At 43.1% G+C, this 17,671-nt stretch overlaps 1 protein-coding gene across 4 annotated transcripts in view; it reads right to left on the minus strand.

Annotated features, from left to right (window-relative positions):
- Nucleotides 1-17,671, minus strand: part of LOC111872790 (glutamyl aminopeptidase) — a 70,865-nt gene that overhangs the window by 30,575 nt on the left and 22,619 nt on the right. For 3 of the 4 annotated variants that reach the window (XM_023866962.2, XM_023866963.2, XM_023866965.2), the window contains exons 4-9: nucleotides 15,703-15,964; nucleotides 12,903-13,073; nucleotides 9,698-9,795; nucleotides 5,035-5,169; nucleotides 1,816-2,111; nucleotides 565-650 (exon numbers count right to left, since the gene is read on the minus strand). In XM_023866962.2, the coding sequence (XP_023722730.1) occupies nucleotides 565-650; nucleotides 1,816-2,111; nucleotides 5,035-5,169; nucleotides 9,698-9,795; nucleotides 12,903-13,073; nucleotides 15,703-15,964 (1,048 nt within the window). The remainder of the gene's footprint in view (nucleotides 1-564; nucleotides 651-1,815; nucleotides 2,112-5,034; nucleotides 5,170-9,697; nucleotides 9,796-12,902; nucleotides 13,074-15,702; nucleotides 15,965-17,671) is intronic. The other variant, XM_033754838.1, reaches the window with a different exon arrangement.

Here is a 17,671-nt window from a genome sequence, read left to right on the forward strand (position 1 = left end):
TTGCATGTCGCAAACCACACACGCAACACGTGTCACATGTCAGACTGCGAGTTCATTCGTCCGTTAGCAGCACTGAGCGTGGCGCGGACGACATAGAAAACATAGCCTCATCTATTGATGCGTGTTGGACCGTGTTTACAGTGCTGTTGCCTAGCAACGCGTTGATCAAATCCGTTAAAATATGTTTAATCCTTCTGTACCTGGTTTGTTTGTACGTTCTATCGCTGTGGTATTTTGCGAGACACTATCGACATGCGACCAGACATGCATATTAGTCTCCATGTAAAGCGTCCAGTAGTACTGTCTGATTTTGACAATAAATGCAGTAGAACTTCTGAATATCAGATTTCATTAAATCCCTTGAGCAAATCTCGAGTTTTTACATGAGGAAAGACGGACGAACAGTCATGGCGAAGCTCAGAGGCGCATTTTTCAGAATTCCACGTGTGTTCCTCGCGGTTTCACGTAACTTCTTGGCCCTTACAATTATTAATTGCTGATATGACTGCATACTTCGCAGCACAGTAGGAGAACGCATTTATGCAAGTATATTCTGGTACTCACCTGAAGCGGCATCACTGTGTAGCCACGTTCTGCTCACAGCCTTTGATTGTGAGGTGATGTAGGTGACTGGAACATCCCACCTGTACCTGCACCGGAAATGCAGTAATTAATGTGTGACCGAATATCAGTTCGAAGTAGTACAGAGTGGTAGCATAAATAGTAACAGCACAGCAGTCGTGGTGGTGTTGGTGGTAGTGGTAGTGGTAGTAGTAGTAGTAGTAGTAGTAGTAGTAGTAGTAGTAGTAGTAGTAGTAGTAGTAGTAGTAGTAGTAGTTGTTGTTGTAGTTGTAAATACATCGCTAATAAAAGAAACAGGGCGCCAAGAAACCTCTACAACAGCGCAACAGAACTAGAGGCAGGCCCTCTGTTAACGTGCTTCAACACTTCAGGCTGTAAAAGAAAAAGTAAAGTTATCCCTGTAACAGGCCGTGGAGGCCCATAGGGTTGTGAGATGTTGAGGTTCCCACATTTTCTAGACAATCAGCTCATAGATGGCGGCGAGGTTGTCAGCCTTAAGCACCGGCCGCCCTTTACTCACAAAGAATATTCCTGGTACTCATTTCTGTTAGAGGCTGAGTAGACCCCAGAGCAATAGTGCGGCTGGAAGGATTAGGTCAATTGAAAAAAAAATTCAATTACCTCATCGAGACCTGAACCCGCGACCTTCCGCCTTGTAGCATAGTGCCTCAACCAACTACGCTACCGCGTGCTCCCACTCTTGTCATTCAGTATCGCACCAAGTCTTAGGAATCTTGAGTTGGGCCAGTTGTGAAACAGGTGATACCGTTGCACTCTAGCGATTGCTCTCTTTGAATAGTTCTTGGCTACTAGTGATTAGGCTCGATTACAGAAACTGGTGTGTGTGTGTGTAATACTGGGATAACCTATGAATAGTAGGAGAGTTACTACGTATGAGAGGCCTTATCCTAGCTCAGGCGGATAATCGCCAGCTTGCCAAGGCGGCGGTTTGGGTTCGAACCTGGGTCAGATCCTGTGGGATTCGTTCTGGACAAAATGCCATTGGGGCAGATTTTCATTAAGTACTTCAGTTTCCCCTGTCAATTCTCATTGCACTGACTGCTCCACACTCATCATCTATCATCCTAGGCCGGTACAATAGGCCAAACACAGGCCGATGTATTAAGTGGACTCAGTCTCACACCATCCCACGAAACTTAAAAAAAATACTACAAATGAAGTGACTGACTCATTGAGTTTTCTGCAGTAATGATGGCTACTGCCATTACTCACCCATAAGGTGAATTGTCGGTAATGTTGGCATCCTGATCAAACAGGAAACGTTCTTGCTTCAGAGTGACGGTTCCATTTGGGTCACGTGTCGCAGTGACCACAGGATACCCCATCTGGCGGGTCCAGGTGTCCATGACGCGGGTGATGTTCACATCCTTTCGCGCTTCTTGTAACTCATTCCACAGATCCTGAGTCACGGCGTTTCCAAACTTGAAATGGTTAAGAAAATTGGTGATGCCGTTTTTAAAGTCTTCTTCGCCCATGAAATCTTCAAGCATTCGTATCACCGACGCTCCCTTTGAAGGAAACAAATATCAGATCTAAACAAAAGCTTACCCTTTGTGTTAGATTGCATCTGTGCTGAGAGGTTGTGCCCGTGCATGACAGCGTGCCTGTCTTCCCGGGGCCGCACATTCTCAAAGAGGATCTTGTAGAAAAATCAAAATTGGCCCAACATGCCTATGAAGAAGGTCATTGGCTAGGCTGGGATGAAGCCATGATTTTGGAAATTGAAAGTAGCAGCAGGTATAGGAATCAGTCATAAGGTATGTAAGATTCGAGGTTTTCACGGCGGTAACCAAGAATAATGCCGTCTTCTAGAATGTGGCGTCATGTAGATATTGTGCAAACCGACGTTTCGGAGGAACGTATCGCCTCCATCTTCAGGGTATAAAAATTCGTGAGCGAGGAACCAGCGTGAACAGATAGCTCCTGGATGGATGATGGAGGCGATATGTCCCCCCGAAACGTCGGTTTACACAATATCTACACGGAGCCACATTCCAGAAGACGGCATTCTTTGTCATGAGGTATGTTTAACCAATCCGATCAGTCAACCCAGTCTGGATCTTTCTTCCATATGAATCCCCTTTATCAGCTATGAGGTTAGGAACTCGCAGGCAAGATCAGTATCAGTCAGTATCGTCTGCTGGATTCTTCATACGGCCTAAGTTCCGGGGTTCGTTTATGTTTCAGAGATGGCTCTAGCAGTAGATGAGAGTATTTTTACGACATGACTGGTCTCAGTATGAAATTTTCTTCATAAATAACGCGGACGGTGAAAGACTCAGACTCATATCACAGGCCTTGTGTCTCTGTAAGCTGTTAGGAAGAATGGGTAGCAATCGACTCCTGTGGTTCTTGGAGCACCACCAAAAGTTCCCGGACTCTCAGTTCGCCTTCAGCAAAAGTAAATCATGTACAGATAACCTAAGTACAATGTATGGTGAGATCATTAAGGACCCCATGAAAGACAACGAAACAACATCGACCTTTCTGGACGAGAAAGCTACCTACAATAACGTACTCCGTTCATCCTGGACGAAAGGCTAAGAAACGTAGGAGTTCCTTCCCGAACCTACGAGCCTTGGTCTGGCAATTGGGATCCAAAAGAGTGCTTCACTTCAAACATGGTGCCCTAGATGAAGTACCCATAACACATAGGGGACTGCCTTAGGGAAATATGTTAAGTCCCATTATGTATGTCATCTACACCTCACAACTCGGAGACAACCTTCCTCCAGGCTGCAGGATAATTGAATCTGTTGATGACTTGTGCCTCTTCAGGTCAGTAGCATCGCTAAAAGCAGCCATAAGGATCATATAATGACTCAGTAAAGCCGACGAGGCACTGCAGACCCTAGACCTGGAAATATCACCTCAGAAAACCAAATTCATGGACTTCGACCCAAACAACAAAGACTTCTGCAAAAAACGAATGAGTAAGAAGGAAAAGGACCGTGACAACTGCAGGTCCATTAAAATGAGAGACAATGTTGTTCCTAATTCGGAAGAGGGTACATTTATAGGACTGCCTCCTCACGCAGCTCTGAAATGGAAACAGTGCACATACCGCGAGAGAAACGGCTGGAGCAACTGACATCCTAAGTTGGCTGAGACACACATGTTGGGGAGCCGATCCCTTATTCCAGCCAAGGACACGAAAGGTCTGTGGGGGAAAAAATCCGAAGTTAAATCCCCGTTGTGGTGTCAGGAGAGGGAACGGGTCAGGGGACAGCAATACTGTACGTTGCTCCTTGATAACGGCCCCGACCCCTGGTTTACCAAAAGCAAACTAAATAGAAGCAAAATGACCTCAATCTGCTGCCTCCAAGTTGTCACACAGCCCTGGCGCACAGTCTGGCACGTTTTAATATCGCTCCAAATAGGATCTGCGCATGCGAAACATCTGAAGAAGCCCCAGACCACGTCTTCTGGCAACGTCAGAGGTTCACAAAAGACAGGAAGAACTTTACCAAAGGGCTGCTAAAAAGATTGAACACGCTTTCCCTCAGAGTGGACATGGTTTTCAGCAGCACAGGCCCAAATTTTGCTTACGTACTCGGAGCCTTCGTCAATGCAATCAAGATAAGTGTGTAAAACGTTCGTGAACCTACAGCAACCACCGTCAGCATTAATGTGAATCCAGACCAAAGTACAACCGTACTTGATAGGGTAGACATATAGGAAGCCACAACAATATAGGGTTCGCACTATGTGACACCGGAAACGGGTTTAGTTCTTAGTGTAAGATAAGCTATTATGTGAATAAAAATAAAAGCGAAGCGGTGCCGATATTAATAGAGTTCCATCCCCAACGCTCTAACTAATACCGCGCTTTATTTATGCCAGTAAAATTAATCTTATGCATTGGCGTTTATGGATCTGGTTTGTTGTTTCGTTTTTTCTTATTTAATTTACAGTTCCTTTTCTATCTCATTTTCAGGTCTGTACATGCATTATCACAATTTTTATTGTAAGTTTCTTGTTATCTCACGTTGACAAACCTTTATCTCATATATATATATATATATATGTGTGTGTGTGTGTGTGTGTGTGCGTTTCTNGGGACCCAACTGAGCAGATGTCTCCCCCTCACTTGAGGTCGGAAACATCCAGTTTCCGACACGTTGTGTTCTTTAGAACGTTGGACAATGTCCAAAACGCCAGTAATTCGAGTGTTATGCAACATCGTTATAACCTTCTAGACTCTGACTCCACTACAGGACAATTGTGACGTACGTATGTCTGCTTTTGTATCTGCTGTCACGTGATGATAGAACCTTTGCGTTTGTCAGTCATTAATAGATCTACTGTTCTCCTTACTAAGGATCTATAGAAGCCCTTCGACACGTGCCGAAGTACGTAACTTCGTGCAAAGGACCACAGACGCATAAAAGTACGCATGTTTTACTTTGCTGACCGGGTAAATGAGCTCACCTTACTGTACGAGATGGTGTCGAACAATCCTGTGATTTCATCTGGGTGAGCCACCGTCTGCACGATGGGATGCGATGTGACAGACGCATCCAACATTAGCACAGGATGCAAGTCATCAATCAGGAACTGGTCTAGCTGTCAGAGGAACACAAAAGGAGGCGGTCACAAATCATCTAATAAAAACCCAAATTTTAAAAAACAGGCAAGGAGCGATACTAGAAGAAGCTCAACGCGTGACGTATGTAAAATAATGCTCATAATTTTACGCTGGGCCATGTCATTCACAACATTGCATTGCTCTATTTCAGGCATGTCCAGTTTCAAACAGATTGTGATCGACTTTTAGTGTCAAAACTGAAAGTGATCTACCACCCCCTCCTATCGTGTTACCTCGCTTTAAGCAAAAATATTGGTAAAAATAACACGACACATAATGCTTTTGTAAAAACAACATGCATTGAAAGTACAGACTACTTTAATACGTACTTTCCCTTCAAAATCTGAATATAATCATATTATATTACATGCTTTTCACGTATAATTTCCTTATGGCCTATGAGATCGACCAAAAATCATCCCGCGATGAATGCGTCGGACATGCCTGCTCTATTTGATACTGTGTATGAATCCGATAAATATGGCAGGAGTTTTGTAAATATTCAAGGCGGTGAGTATATACAGTGTTGTCTTTTGAGTTTCGAAGACATTTCGGACGAAAAAGGTCTCTCCATCTTCAGGGTAAAGTGTTGACCCTGACGACCGTGGCAGCATGTCACGTGTTTAGTGACCACACACTGGGTTGGCCTGATAAGGTTTACTTCTCGTAACTACTATAACGACAATAATCTCACTCATTTGCATACTCTAAATCACTAAAAGCACAGCACATGTAAAGTCCTCTGTTCACTAGTCGTCGCTAGATAGCGGCTTCTAACAATGCAACTCAAGACTCGCTGGACTGTCATTAGGGTAAATAGTTTCCGGTCCTCCCAGCACAGCCATTCTTGTTTCCGGTTCCGGTTCCGGCGGAACTTATGACCTATTTTACTGTCTCACGGCTCTGAGAGTCGGTTGGTCGGGTAAATTACTGCTGGTACTCGCCAGCATGGCAACGGACGCCTCCATTTTTTCCATTATTTCGGCTTCCAACTGCCATATCACAATATGAACCCACAGGACTACAAGCTGTTGCAGCCCAGAAGACCACATTTTAAGATGTGGCAGAGTTCAAATTCTGGGGAATGACAAGGGAAAAAAATAAAAATTTCAAATTCCAAATGACGAAGTTAAAGCCAGATTATATTCAGGAAATTCTTGTTAACAGTAAGTTCAGAGTCTTATATAATTTTGCCTCCTATCTAAATCGTAAAGATTAATATTATAAATAATTTTACCTGTTGTTTTATGTGTTTGCTCTAAGTGAATGATCAAAAGTGAGTATGTTTCGTTAGAAAATGCCGCGAGGAATATTCGGACATGTCTGTGTAACACAGGGCTAGGAAAAATTATACAGCGGAGGTCTTTGTTATGTGTACACGATCAAATCGAGGAGGCTGAGAGGGGCGGAGTACGTAATATTTACGGGGAATGAGAAATGCATACAAAATGTAAATAAAAAAGATAAAAGAGAAGAATTGGAAGACCTAGGCATGGATGGGGAACTAATATTAAGGTGAATCGTAGTGAAATATGGTATGACGTGGGTTTGATTAAACCGGTTGAATATAGGTGGCTCAGTAATTCAGTGATTCAGTATTGAGGGAGTGGGTTTCCCCATGCACCGCGACTGATAGTCTATTGTACGTCCCCCTTTTAATTTCTACAGTCTCCATCCCCTACCGGTACTGGTGCTCGCTATCTGCCCCTTTCTGCCAGCGAGGTTTCTACCCTCTACTTGGCAGTGGTATCTAATAGTTAGTCCCTTTCTGTCAGAGAGGTCGTCCCTCCTCTGGCAGTGGTACCTAATACTTCCCCATCTACCGGAGGCATTGAAAACTACTTTGGGCGGGAAATGTTGGGCCTAATTTAGCTCAGCGGCCTCTCAGAGACATGAGGTTCTTTTACGTGCCGTAAATCTACGACACGGGACACACGGCTTAAAGTCCCTCCCGGAGGACTTGTTCCCTGAATTTTTCCGCCCTTAAAAATTCCACGACCTCCGCCGGGTTTTTGAACCCGCGTACCTTGAGTCATGAGGTAGGAACGTTACCCCTAGACTACGGAGGCCGCTATATATAGGGTGCTTACTTTGACGAAGGCAGTGAGTCACAGATTGATAACAGTAGGCAATGTCTTGACCATTTCAACAGTTGTCAGCTTCTGAAGAAAGTACCCACAATGCATAGGCCATCAGAATGCAATTCATGTGCCTACCATTTCTGCTGTAAAAGTTTCATTATTACACTCTGTGTATCTACTGGAGTTCATTATGATATTTAAAGATTTTCACTGAGATTTATAAGCGAAATGACGTTTAATTTTCGTTCTCTTATTCATTTAAACTTTTATGAACTTATTAACGTAATTAGAGTTGAGCGTTACTCGTTACACATTTATCCCAGTAAAAGAAGTTTCGAAGGAAAAGCTAAAGGTAAAAGTGAAACACGTTTTATTTTCAACACAATTTTTCCACGAGTCTTACAGTTTTGATACAAAAATTGCTGATCTCAGTTTGTATCAAGTTAACTACGCGGAGTCTGACACAGAAGGTGTACAGAAATTTTCGATGGGCTTTGAATGCATTACAGATGCACATACGGAATGCAATCTTTCAAATCGTGAAACATGAAGACGAATGTATCGCAGAATTTGTTACATCCGTATAAAACACGTTTGACATTGTAGTGCTTCATTTGCAGCAACTACCCGTATTCTAATATGAAATAGAGAGATCGGTCATACTGAAAATAGTTTTGGTACTTGGACGGTACTCCCATTTCCACCGCCCGCAGCGTACCGTCTTTGTCTCATATCCGAGAGAAGCAGCCCACAATCCGCCGTCTTTCCTCCGTGAACAGAGAGTGATAAGGAGGCACCAGCAGAACAACCCTCTTTGTATACATTCCCAACGTCAGTTTTAATATTCACTTTTTAAAAGACGTATTGTGTGTTCTCGATAGCTTGATCTGATGGGGAAAATTAGCGAGTTTTCCATCCCAATAGTCCCATCCGGAGGGGTGGGGAGTTTAATTTATGATGCTTTTAGACCCTTTAATTTTGAACCGCTTCTGTTGTCTAGTGGTCAGAGTTCGTTTCCCGACGCTACCAGATTTTTTTTCTGAGAACATGGTCCCCTCAGCCTCGTGATGACAATTGAGGAGCTATTTCAAGGAAATAGTGACTCCGGTCTAGAAAACCGAAATTAACGGCCGTGGGGATTCGTTGCGCTGACCACGCGACACCCTCTATCCGCTAAAGTTGCCACTAAACTTCGCCGACAAGCGGCGGTCGCTCGGTCCGTATAGTTCGCTTGCGGACTAAAATCACGGAGTTTGTTTTGTTGATTCTGTATCATCGAAGAAGGAAGGCGGAAGAACTAGGAAGGATATGAAATAAGGCGGTCGTGTCCTCTCAGACAGGACACCCGGTCTCTCGGCCGAGATTTAAACCGGGCAACTCTGGAATACAGATCTTGAGCAATATCGTTACGTCAGCATGTTCGGATCCTCTGGTATCGCTCGTTCCTGTTCTCGCTGTATATTTTTTCTCTTCGTATCAGTGGCTAAGACGTTAATTTGGCCAAAAACAGTGTACTTTACGAAGTTAAATCAAGATCTGCTCATGTTCTGAAGTTCCAAATCCTATAGAGTGTGGTCGCCTTGAAGCTTCTAGCAAATCGTTGAGCTACTGAGGCGTGTCTTGCGCGTCACCCGTCCAGTCGACCCGTGGAGGTTAGGATTGCTAGCGGAATCGACAAGCCTGCAGCCTAACACACTGTAAATAGAACTTACCCAGATTACATCAGATTCTGGAAATGTCCCTTATTGTCTGTCGATTCGGCTAGTAGGGAGAATCTCCGCGGTCAACTAAACGGGAGCAGCGGCAGTTTCTTCCGTCTGACGGCTAAGCGATTTGCTGGAAGCTCAAAGATGAACGCACTGTATTTACTGCCCTTTGAAGCGCGAGATTATTGTACATAACGCCTAAAACTTTAGCTTCTATGATTTCTGAGAATGAAACACATGAATGAATTCTGAGGGCAAAATCTACATTTCTTTTACTAGATTCTAAAGGGTTCTGACAATGGTATATAACACTCAGGATTACGGAGTTTTTGGACTTCGTCGGTAGTCCGATATTCTAGAAATTAGAAAAAACGTTTCGGAAACTGGATCTCTTTCTATCCTCAGGTGAGGGGGTGAGGGTGTGATACTCCTACTCTGTTGGGTCCCTTAGAAAGAGCTAACTTCAATCACTGAAGTAGGTGTCTCCCCCCTTTCACCTGAAGACGGAAACAGATCCATTTTCCGAAATGTCGTGTTTTATAATTTCTAGAATATCGGACTATGCACAAAGCCAAAAACCTATTAATTCTGACTTCTCTTAATGCTAGAGTAGGGGCTATATTTAATAACCACTGCGTTTCGAAGGATTCGTCAGCTAAACCCAGGTCAGTTTCGGGAAGGTGACCATATTGGATCACATGACATGTGCATATACATACTATCTGCCAGTCCGGCTGGGCGTGGTTCACACCTTTGTACTCCACGTAGCTGGCAAAGCCTTCATTCAGCCAAAGGTCGTCCCACCATTTCAGCGTCACTAAAATTAAGATATAAAGTTGAAACTGCTCAAGAAATATTTTAATTTAATTCTTGAGAACATTGTGCGGCTCTTAAAATGGCCCATTTAAAACTGCGTTTTTCTCCCTCTTAGGATTGTCTTAAATAGTGCTTCATAACACTAAAAATATGCTTACGGACATTTTGTGGCCCATATGTTACAGCACACTGTAACATTTAAAATTATTTATTCATATTTGTATTATAATTAATATGTTACAGCACTTAAAGACGAAACATCTGAAATATTTCTATATGTTTCTGACACGTATTATAAACAAGAGTTCATATGTTTTAAAGTGTGTTGGTTGTTGGTGTTTTAAAACAGAGTTTGTGATATTTAAACTATATTATTTGTGTATGACTTAGCTTCTACCTATCACTTTATATCATCCAGAATGAAATATTCATAAGACGTTTTTCTGAAACATCAAGACATGTTTGGAAAATAGAGTTTATGACATTTAAAATATATTATTTGTGTATGACTTAGATTCTACCTATCATTTTATGTCATTCAGAACGAAATATTCATAAGACGTTTTTCTGAAACATCAAGACATATTTGGCAGTACAGCGGTACACAATGTAAGAATACTGTCAGTTCGGTATGTCGCTGAAAACAGAAGACCACATATGGTATACAAAAAGCGTCGGTAGTTTCATGGGGTAGAAACTTTCCTGAAAAGCTAACAGTCGCTTACCTTCTCAAGATGTCTTCATTTGTTGCATCCTGTTGTGTGTTCCAAAAATATATAGGAATTATGTTAACCCTCAACACAACAAATATACTCACTTTTAATATTCGATCTTAATTACTGCTACATGTTTCGGTCGCACAAGACCATCATCAGACAGTTATACATAGGAACACGCGCTGTTATTGAACTACCGATACGGACCCATAGCAGTGCAATGTGTCGTATTACTAACATAAACTTTTGCCTCAAGTTGATGTTGCAATTAAAGTAGAAGATACATAAATAAGATAAAAGATAAATATAAAAGTATACCATATATCAAGATTTATAATGTGTTGAATATATTGTGTAAGTTTTGAGGTTTTCACGGCGATGACAATGAAGAAAGTTGTCTTCTGGGTTTAGGCACCGTGTATTCTTCGTTTTGGCCAAAACGAAGAATACACGGTGCCTAAACCCAGAAGACAACTTTCTTCATGTTCAATATATTATTAAAATATTTAAAATATTTTTAAAAAGTTTAAAAAATATATTAAAGGGTGTGTTTCCGTATTGCAGGTTAAGAATGTGTATGCCAACTTAAATATTTAAGGTTCCACTGCTACAGTGTAGAAAATTGGGCGTTTATGTTGTTTGTAGGTCTTTGTTGTTGAAAATTTCTACTTTGTAATCCCGGTTGTGGAGCCCAAAGACAAGTTTCTATGATGTACGGGTTGTGGTATGTGGTATATTGGTATGCTATTCACATAATATGTATCCTTATATGATCGTACACTATGGCGTGTGTGTTTCTCGTCTGGGCGTATATACGTTCGGTGTGTTCTACACCGTGCATTGGTTAAATTTAGATTCATGCAGCTTCATAGATATATATTCTCAAGATGTTCCTCGCATTTATATTTCCGTGTTCAGAAGGCCCTGCAACGGGACTATACGACTATATCGTACCCTAGCCTGACGAATTCAGTTCACATCCTCACGCCGTATTTTAATATTATCCTCCTAACCACGCCTGGGTGTCCTAAATCGTCTCTTCAATTGAGATTTTCCGATTAAAATGTTGTCTCCATTTATTACATTAAGTTTCAAGATTTCGTTTGGACTTAGTAGCATCTACGTAAGTGAACCCCAGTTCGTACTGCTGGAATCTCAGAAGTTCGGTGTTTGTGGATTTCAGTGCGTCTGTCGTTGTGATGCGTACTGATACTGCTTCAAGTTTATGAAGAACGACTCATTATAGGAAAGTGGTTGCTATAATTCTCACTGTAACATTCATGCAACAAGCTGCCTGTAATTGCACGGAAAATGCTAAAGCGCAGGTTCGTGAGTTTCACCTACTTTTTCTGCTTTACAAGCAAAGACTGTCAGTGACTATGTCCCATCTTCTAATATCAGAAAGAGCTGACTGATTTTCAAAAAAGTTTTTACCGTATGTAACTACATGCCAGTAGAGACTAACTCCCCCCCCCCCTTTTCTTTTTAGCTTCATAATAGGAGCCGGTATAGCGACTGGCTACGGGCTAGAAGACCAAGAGGTCTGAGTTTGAGTCCCGGTAGGATCAAGAATTTTCTTTTCTCCACGTCGTCCAGACTTGCCCTGGGGTCCAGCCAACCTCCTATCCAATGGGTACCGGGGGCTCTTTCGGCGGGGGTAAATCTGCAGGGGCGTAAACCTGACCACTCACCACAAAGTAGTGCCAAGGTCAAGAAAATATGGATCTATATATCCACTCTCCATTACGCCTTCATGGCGTAGTGCTTAATTAGCTAAGCACAGGGACAACTTTTTTTTTCCTTGGCACTACAGCCCCAGTGGGCCTAGGCCTACCTCCATGAACTTCTCCATTCACTTCGGTTTTTCTAGATCTTACACATTCGGTAGAACTCCTTGGGTGGGTGATCAGCTCGTCGCAAGGCCTCTACCTGTGCACAAACACAGAAAAACGCGAACACACAAACTAAACAGCCATGCCCTGAGTGGGATTCGAACCCATGATCCCGGTTTCCAAGCGAGCGAAGACAGTACATGCCTTAGACCGCTCGGCTACAGTGACTTTACCTTTAGTAATACTAACATGGCGGCTGTACGAACTTCCGACATGGGGGCTGCACCAGCGGCAGTAAATGGTCTTGAAACTTTACGTGGCAGTTGATATTTTTGGACGCCGTACGAAATCCACATTTAGCTTCGGTTTGATGATGGTAACTAATAAATCACTGGAGTTAGACAAGCTGATACTACACGGAGATATATTATAAAACTATGGTCATACCTAACAAACTTAACGTAACTGAAGCATACTCGTATACTCGTGGAAATTATTAATGTGTATTCGTAAGTTCCGACCAGAACTTCTTTCCATGCTGATTGCGTACTCCAGCTTACCCAGGTTTCCAAACCACATGTGAGCGAGTTCGTGTCCAATCACCGTGGCCACACGCTGTTTGTTGGCTGTAGAGCTGACTCCCTCTTCGTAAAGCAGAGTAACTTCGCGGAAGGTGACAAGGCCCCAGTGCTCCATAGCACCCGACACGAAGTCGGGTATCGCTGCCAGGTCTGTTGGTCACATTGAAGCACAATGAAAACACGACGACCAAACTTCCTCTGCAGTTTCAAATATTCATAATTGACAACAGGCGCCGCAAATATTACCTTGCGCCTTTATATACTGGTACAGTGAGTTTCTTAGAGCGCGAACTCGGGCGGAAGAGTCGGACGCTACTCCCGTCAAGTCGGACCGACTGAGTGGTATAACTTAGCTTCATAACTACGCTGTCTAGAAAACGCACTGTTCAGTACTCACGCTAGTGATAGGTTACAGTTCAGGCTCAGTTTTCTAGTTAAGTCTTGGCCTTTATTCGAACATCACTGGTAGAGCAACAGTAAAGTAAAGCTATCCCTGTAACAGGCAGTGAAGGCCCATAGGGTTGTGAGACGTTGAGGGTCCCACATTATCTAGACAATCGGCTCACAGATGGCGGTAAGGTTGTCAGCCTTACGCGCCGGCAGCGCTTTACTCCCAAAGAAAATTATTTAATTAATTCCTGGTACTCATTTCTGTTAGAGGCTGAGTGAACCCCAGGGGCATAGTGCGGCTGGAAGGATTAAGTCAACTGAAAAAAATCCAACGACCTCATTGGGACTTGAACCCGTGACCTTCCGGCTTGTAGCATAGCCCCTCAACCAAAGTAGCACATTAAAATGCTCACTAACTTAAACAAACACTTTCTACTTCCTTTCAATTGTAGAGAATTTCAGACATGGACCCTAATCGCCTGGAAGACTGTCTCTCCCTAATACTTACATCAGAAACAACAAAGAAACGGGTACATCTTCCAGATCACTTGCGCAACGTACTCGCTACATTTCGGGTCCAAGTTACTACAGAAGCCCCACCGTTTAATCGAGCATTATAAAATGAACCAAAATTTGGATAGCTCAGTCGGTATAGCGAATGGCTACGGGCTGGATGATTGAGGTATCGGAGTTCGAGTCCTTATAGTGTCAACAGTTTCCTCTTCTCTATATCGTCCAGCCCGGCATTGGGGCCCACACAGCCTCCTAGCCAATGGGTACCGGGGACTCTTTCCCCGGGGGTAAAGCCGCAAGGCCGTAAACCTCACCAATCACCCCAAACTAATACTGAGGTCAACAAAATATGGATCTATACATCTACTCCTCCATACGCCTTCATGATGTAGTGCTTACTTGATTAAGCACCGGGACAACTTTACCTTTTTAATTCTTTATAAGAGAATGCCCAGCTGCGCATATGGCAACATATTACAGACATATTCATTTGTACTGAATCCTGCACCAGTAATGTTTAAACACGCGAAACACTTGTGAATTGCACCAACAGAGTGCTATCATCTTAAGAGTTTCCCGTAAACTACTGTGCCGCTAAGTCGCTCTGTCGCCGTGCAGTTGGTTCGCGGAAAATCGGACTGTTAGACGAATCGACAAGTATATAGCCTAACAAATCATAAATCAAAGTGGAAATGTTCTCTGCTGTTACGTGCGCATTCGTAGCAGCTGTGTGCATTTACGCGTTCATGTTCCTTCTCGAAGATTGAGTAGACTTAAACCTCAGGATATTTCTGGGATTTTCAAGGGGAATATTTAGGCTTAGCGCCATTTCTATCCATTTCCTCTTCAGTGGGCAGTCGGAATTTGGATTTGTGATTCCCCCCCTTCTCCGTGTAACGAGCAGGTCTGTGCCAGATCTGAGCATTCCCTTGACAACGGTCATCACTTGAAGCATGTACCGTAGGCATGATCTGGAAAAGTATTTGTTAGGCTATTGGCTCGTCGATACAGTCCTAATCTCCGCTGGCGGAACAGACGGGATGAACTTGAGGCTTTTCCGCATGAACGGCCTATCGACTTGCGGGAAGCTCTAAATTAACCGCAATGTATGTACTGGCTAGTTTTCTATCTTCTTTCAGATCTATGTGTTCTACAGATGCTGAAGTTACTGAAACAACTAAAACTTTTGTTTTCTTTAAAACTACATACATAGGTTCTGATAAATAAGTAAGGATGAGGTTATCCCTGTCTTTCACCATCGCCATCAAGGCGTATAAACGAAAACTAAACAAATTCCTTGGCCTATAGTCCGCAAGCGAACTATACCGACCGAGCGACCGCCGATTGTCGGCGAAGTTACTGCAAATTTAGGGGATAGAGGGTGTCGCGTGGTCAGAGCAACGGATCCCTACGGCCGTTAATCTCGGTTTTCTAGACCGGAGCCGCTATTTCCTTGAAATATCTCCTCAATTACCTCACGAGGCTGAGTGGACTCCGTTCCAGACCCACTACTTCTCATGAAATCTGGTAGGGCCGGGAATCAAACCCGGGACCCCTGGATCTTTAGTCAGGAACTCTGACCACTAGACCACAGAGGCGGTCATTCAAGTGTATAAGGTTCACTTAAATAGAACTCCTCCCAATTTAGACCCCCGGCACTGCCGGCCGCTTTACGTGGTATCTCAGTGGAAATAGCTACCAGTACTCAGGTGGGTCCCAACGCCGGGCTGGATACCCCTCCCGGGGATAAAACCCTCTATTGTCTGCTTACAAGCCTGAACTCAATAGCCTCAGGCTCCCCTCCATTCAACAAGTGCGCCTGAAAGCTGCGTCGTCTAGGAGACTCACTGTGTCAGAAGCCCCTCCAGGCACTCACCTAGTTTGGGCAGAGGGTAGGGTATACCGAAATACTGGATATAATACTCGATAACATTAACACCGACTTGGGTTGCGTATTTCGTCTTGTTGAGCTGCGCCCGCGTTGAATAGACGCTTAAAGGGAATCCTTGAGACACAGTGACAGGGCTCAGACGCTCGAAGTCGCTCACGATGAAGCAGCTGAGGTATGTGACCATGGGGACTGACTCCCTGAACTCCACAGTCGTCAGGCCGAGTTCTGGCGAATCATCCACCACATTCTGCATTTAAAGAACAAATGAATCGCGCTGTTGATTTACAGTTTCGCTCAAATCGATATTTTGGTAAGTTTAATTGCGACTAACGAGTGTCTATGTCTGTTAAACTGACAACAGAATTCTACATGGTACTCGCAAGTTCGTAACAACTACGGGAACCAAGTCCACTACTAGATTATGTTCTGGGACAGTTCAGTTCGCATCTTCAGAGCTTATTTATTTTATATTTTCTTTACTATCCATGCATCTGTTTATAAAACGATATTTTTTAACCGAAACAAAATATGCACCGTGCTCCTCTTACGTACTGCATGCCCAGTCGACTTCATGCTTCTTCATGTAATTACTCTTAGCGCAGGAACTATCACGAGGGGGGCAGAGGGGTCATTTGGCCCGGGCCTCAAATTCGCGAAGAGCCTCAAATTTAAGCTTTTGATGTCATGCTTAACGTAAAATGTGATAATGCAAGAAAACAAAATGTTTCACAATAATCGGCTCATTTCCGCAGAATAAAGCTACAAAATCACTTGCTGAATAAAAAATGTTTATTATAAATTACTGCATTTTATTTTGGGTTAAAAGCCTTAAATTCTTAAATATAAACGTTCAAATATACTACAATTTTTGTAACCCTTTTTCGGCAAGCCCGGGCTTATCTCGGCCTCTGAGAGTGCCTGTCATTGGGATACTCTAAGACTGAAGTGTGTGAAGCCCCGAATTATATATGATTTACTTAATTTGCGTGCTACTTTATAACTTTTATATCAGAATAATATTTCAGCTCTTTCTTGTCTCCGAGACAATTCCGTTTCTCTCCTCTGTGTGTGACCACGTTCGCGAGAGCTCATTCGGATGAAGCAGTAGGACCGGTAACGTCTACGACCCTTTCATAGAAGCGCTGCCTACAAGAATCACTATTAAAAAAAAAATCCGTGATTTTAGTCCGCAAGCGAACTACACCGACCGAGCGACCGCTGCTTGTCGGCGAAGTTAGTACCAACTTTTGCGGATAGAGGGTGTCGCATGGTCAGCGCAACGGATCCCCACGGCCGTTAATTTCTGTTTTCTAGACCGGAGTAGCTATAGCTCCTCAATTATCATCACGAGGAGGAGTGGAACCCGTTCTAGACCCACTACTCTAAGAAAAAATCTGGTAGCGCCGGGAATCGAACCTGAACCTCTAGATCTGTAGTCAGAAACTCTGACCACTAGACCATAGAGGCGGTCATAGAGAACTACTATAGTTGTAAATATTTAGTTTTAAGATCTAAAAGTTTGTGACGATGCTACATTAGCACAAGTATTATGTTTTTGGACATTATCCATCTTCCAGCCTTTATCTAGAAACACTGTCCTGTTTATTGTTCGAAACACAACGTTTTGGAGACTGGAATCTCCGGACCGGAGACAGCTCTGTCGATTGGGCCCAACTGAGTAGGTTTTGCCTCAAGACGGAGACAGAGACGGGTTTTGAATAAAGACAGGACGATTTATCATCAGGGCCCGAATTTTGATGGCATGTCATATTTTTTTTCTTGTATCTTATGCGATGCTCTTAAATATATAAATCTCGTATATGAGCTGCTGGTTACAGAAATGTAAATTTTATAGGTTTTTGTCATTTTTTGACATTTTTAGTTCTAAGGTCATTTTTTCATTTTGGGGGTAATATTTTGGTAATTTTTTGGACTTTGAAGGGTATTTCTCGTC

Source organism: Cryptotermes secundus, unplaced genomic scaffold, assembly GCF_002891405.2.
Source record: "Cryptotermes secundus unplaced genomic scaffold, Csec_1.0 scaffold79, whole genome shotgun sequence".
Taxonomy (NCBI): Eukaryota; Metazoa; Arthropoda; class Insecta; order Blattodea; family Kalotermitidae; genus Cryptotermes; species Cryptotermes secundus.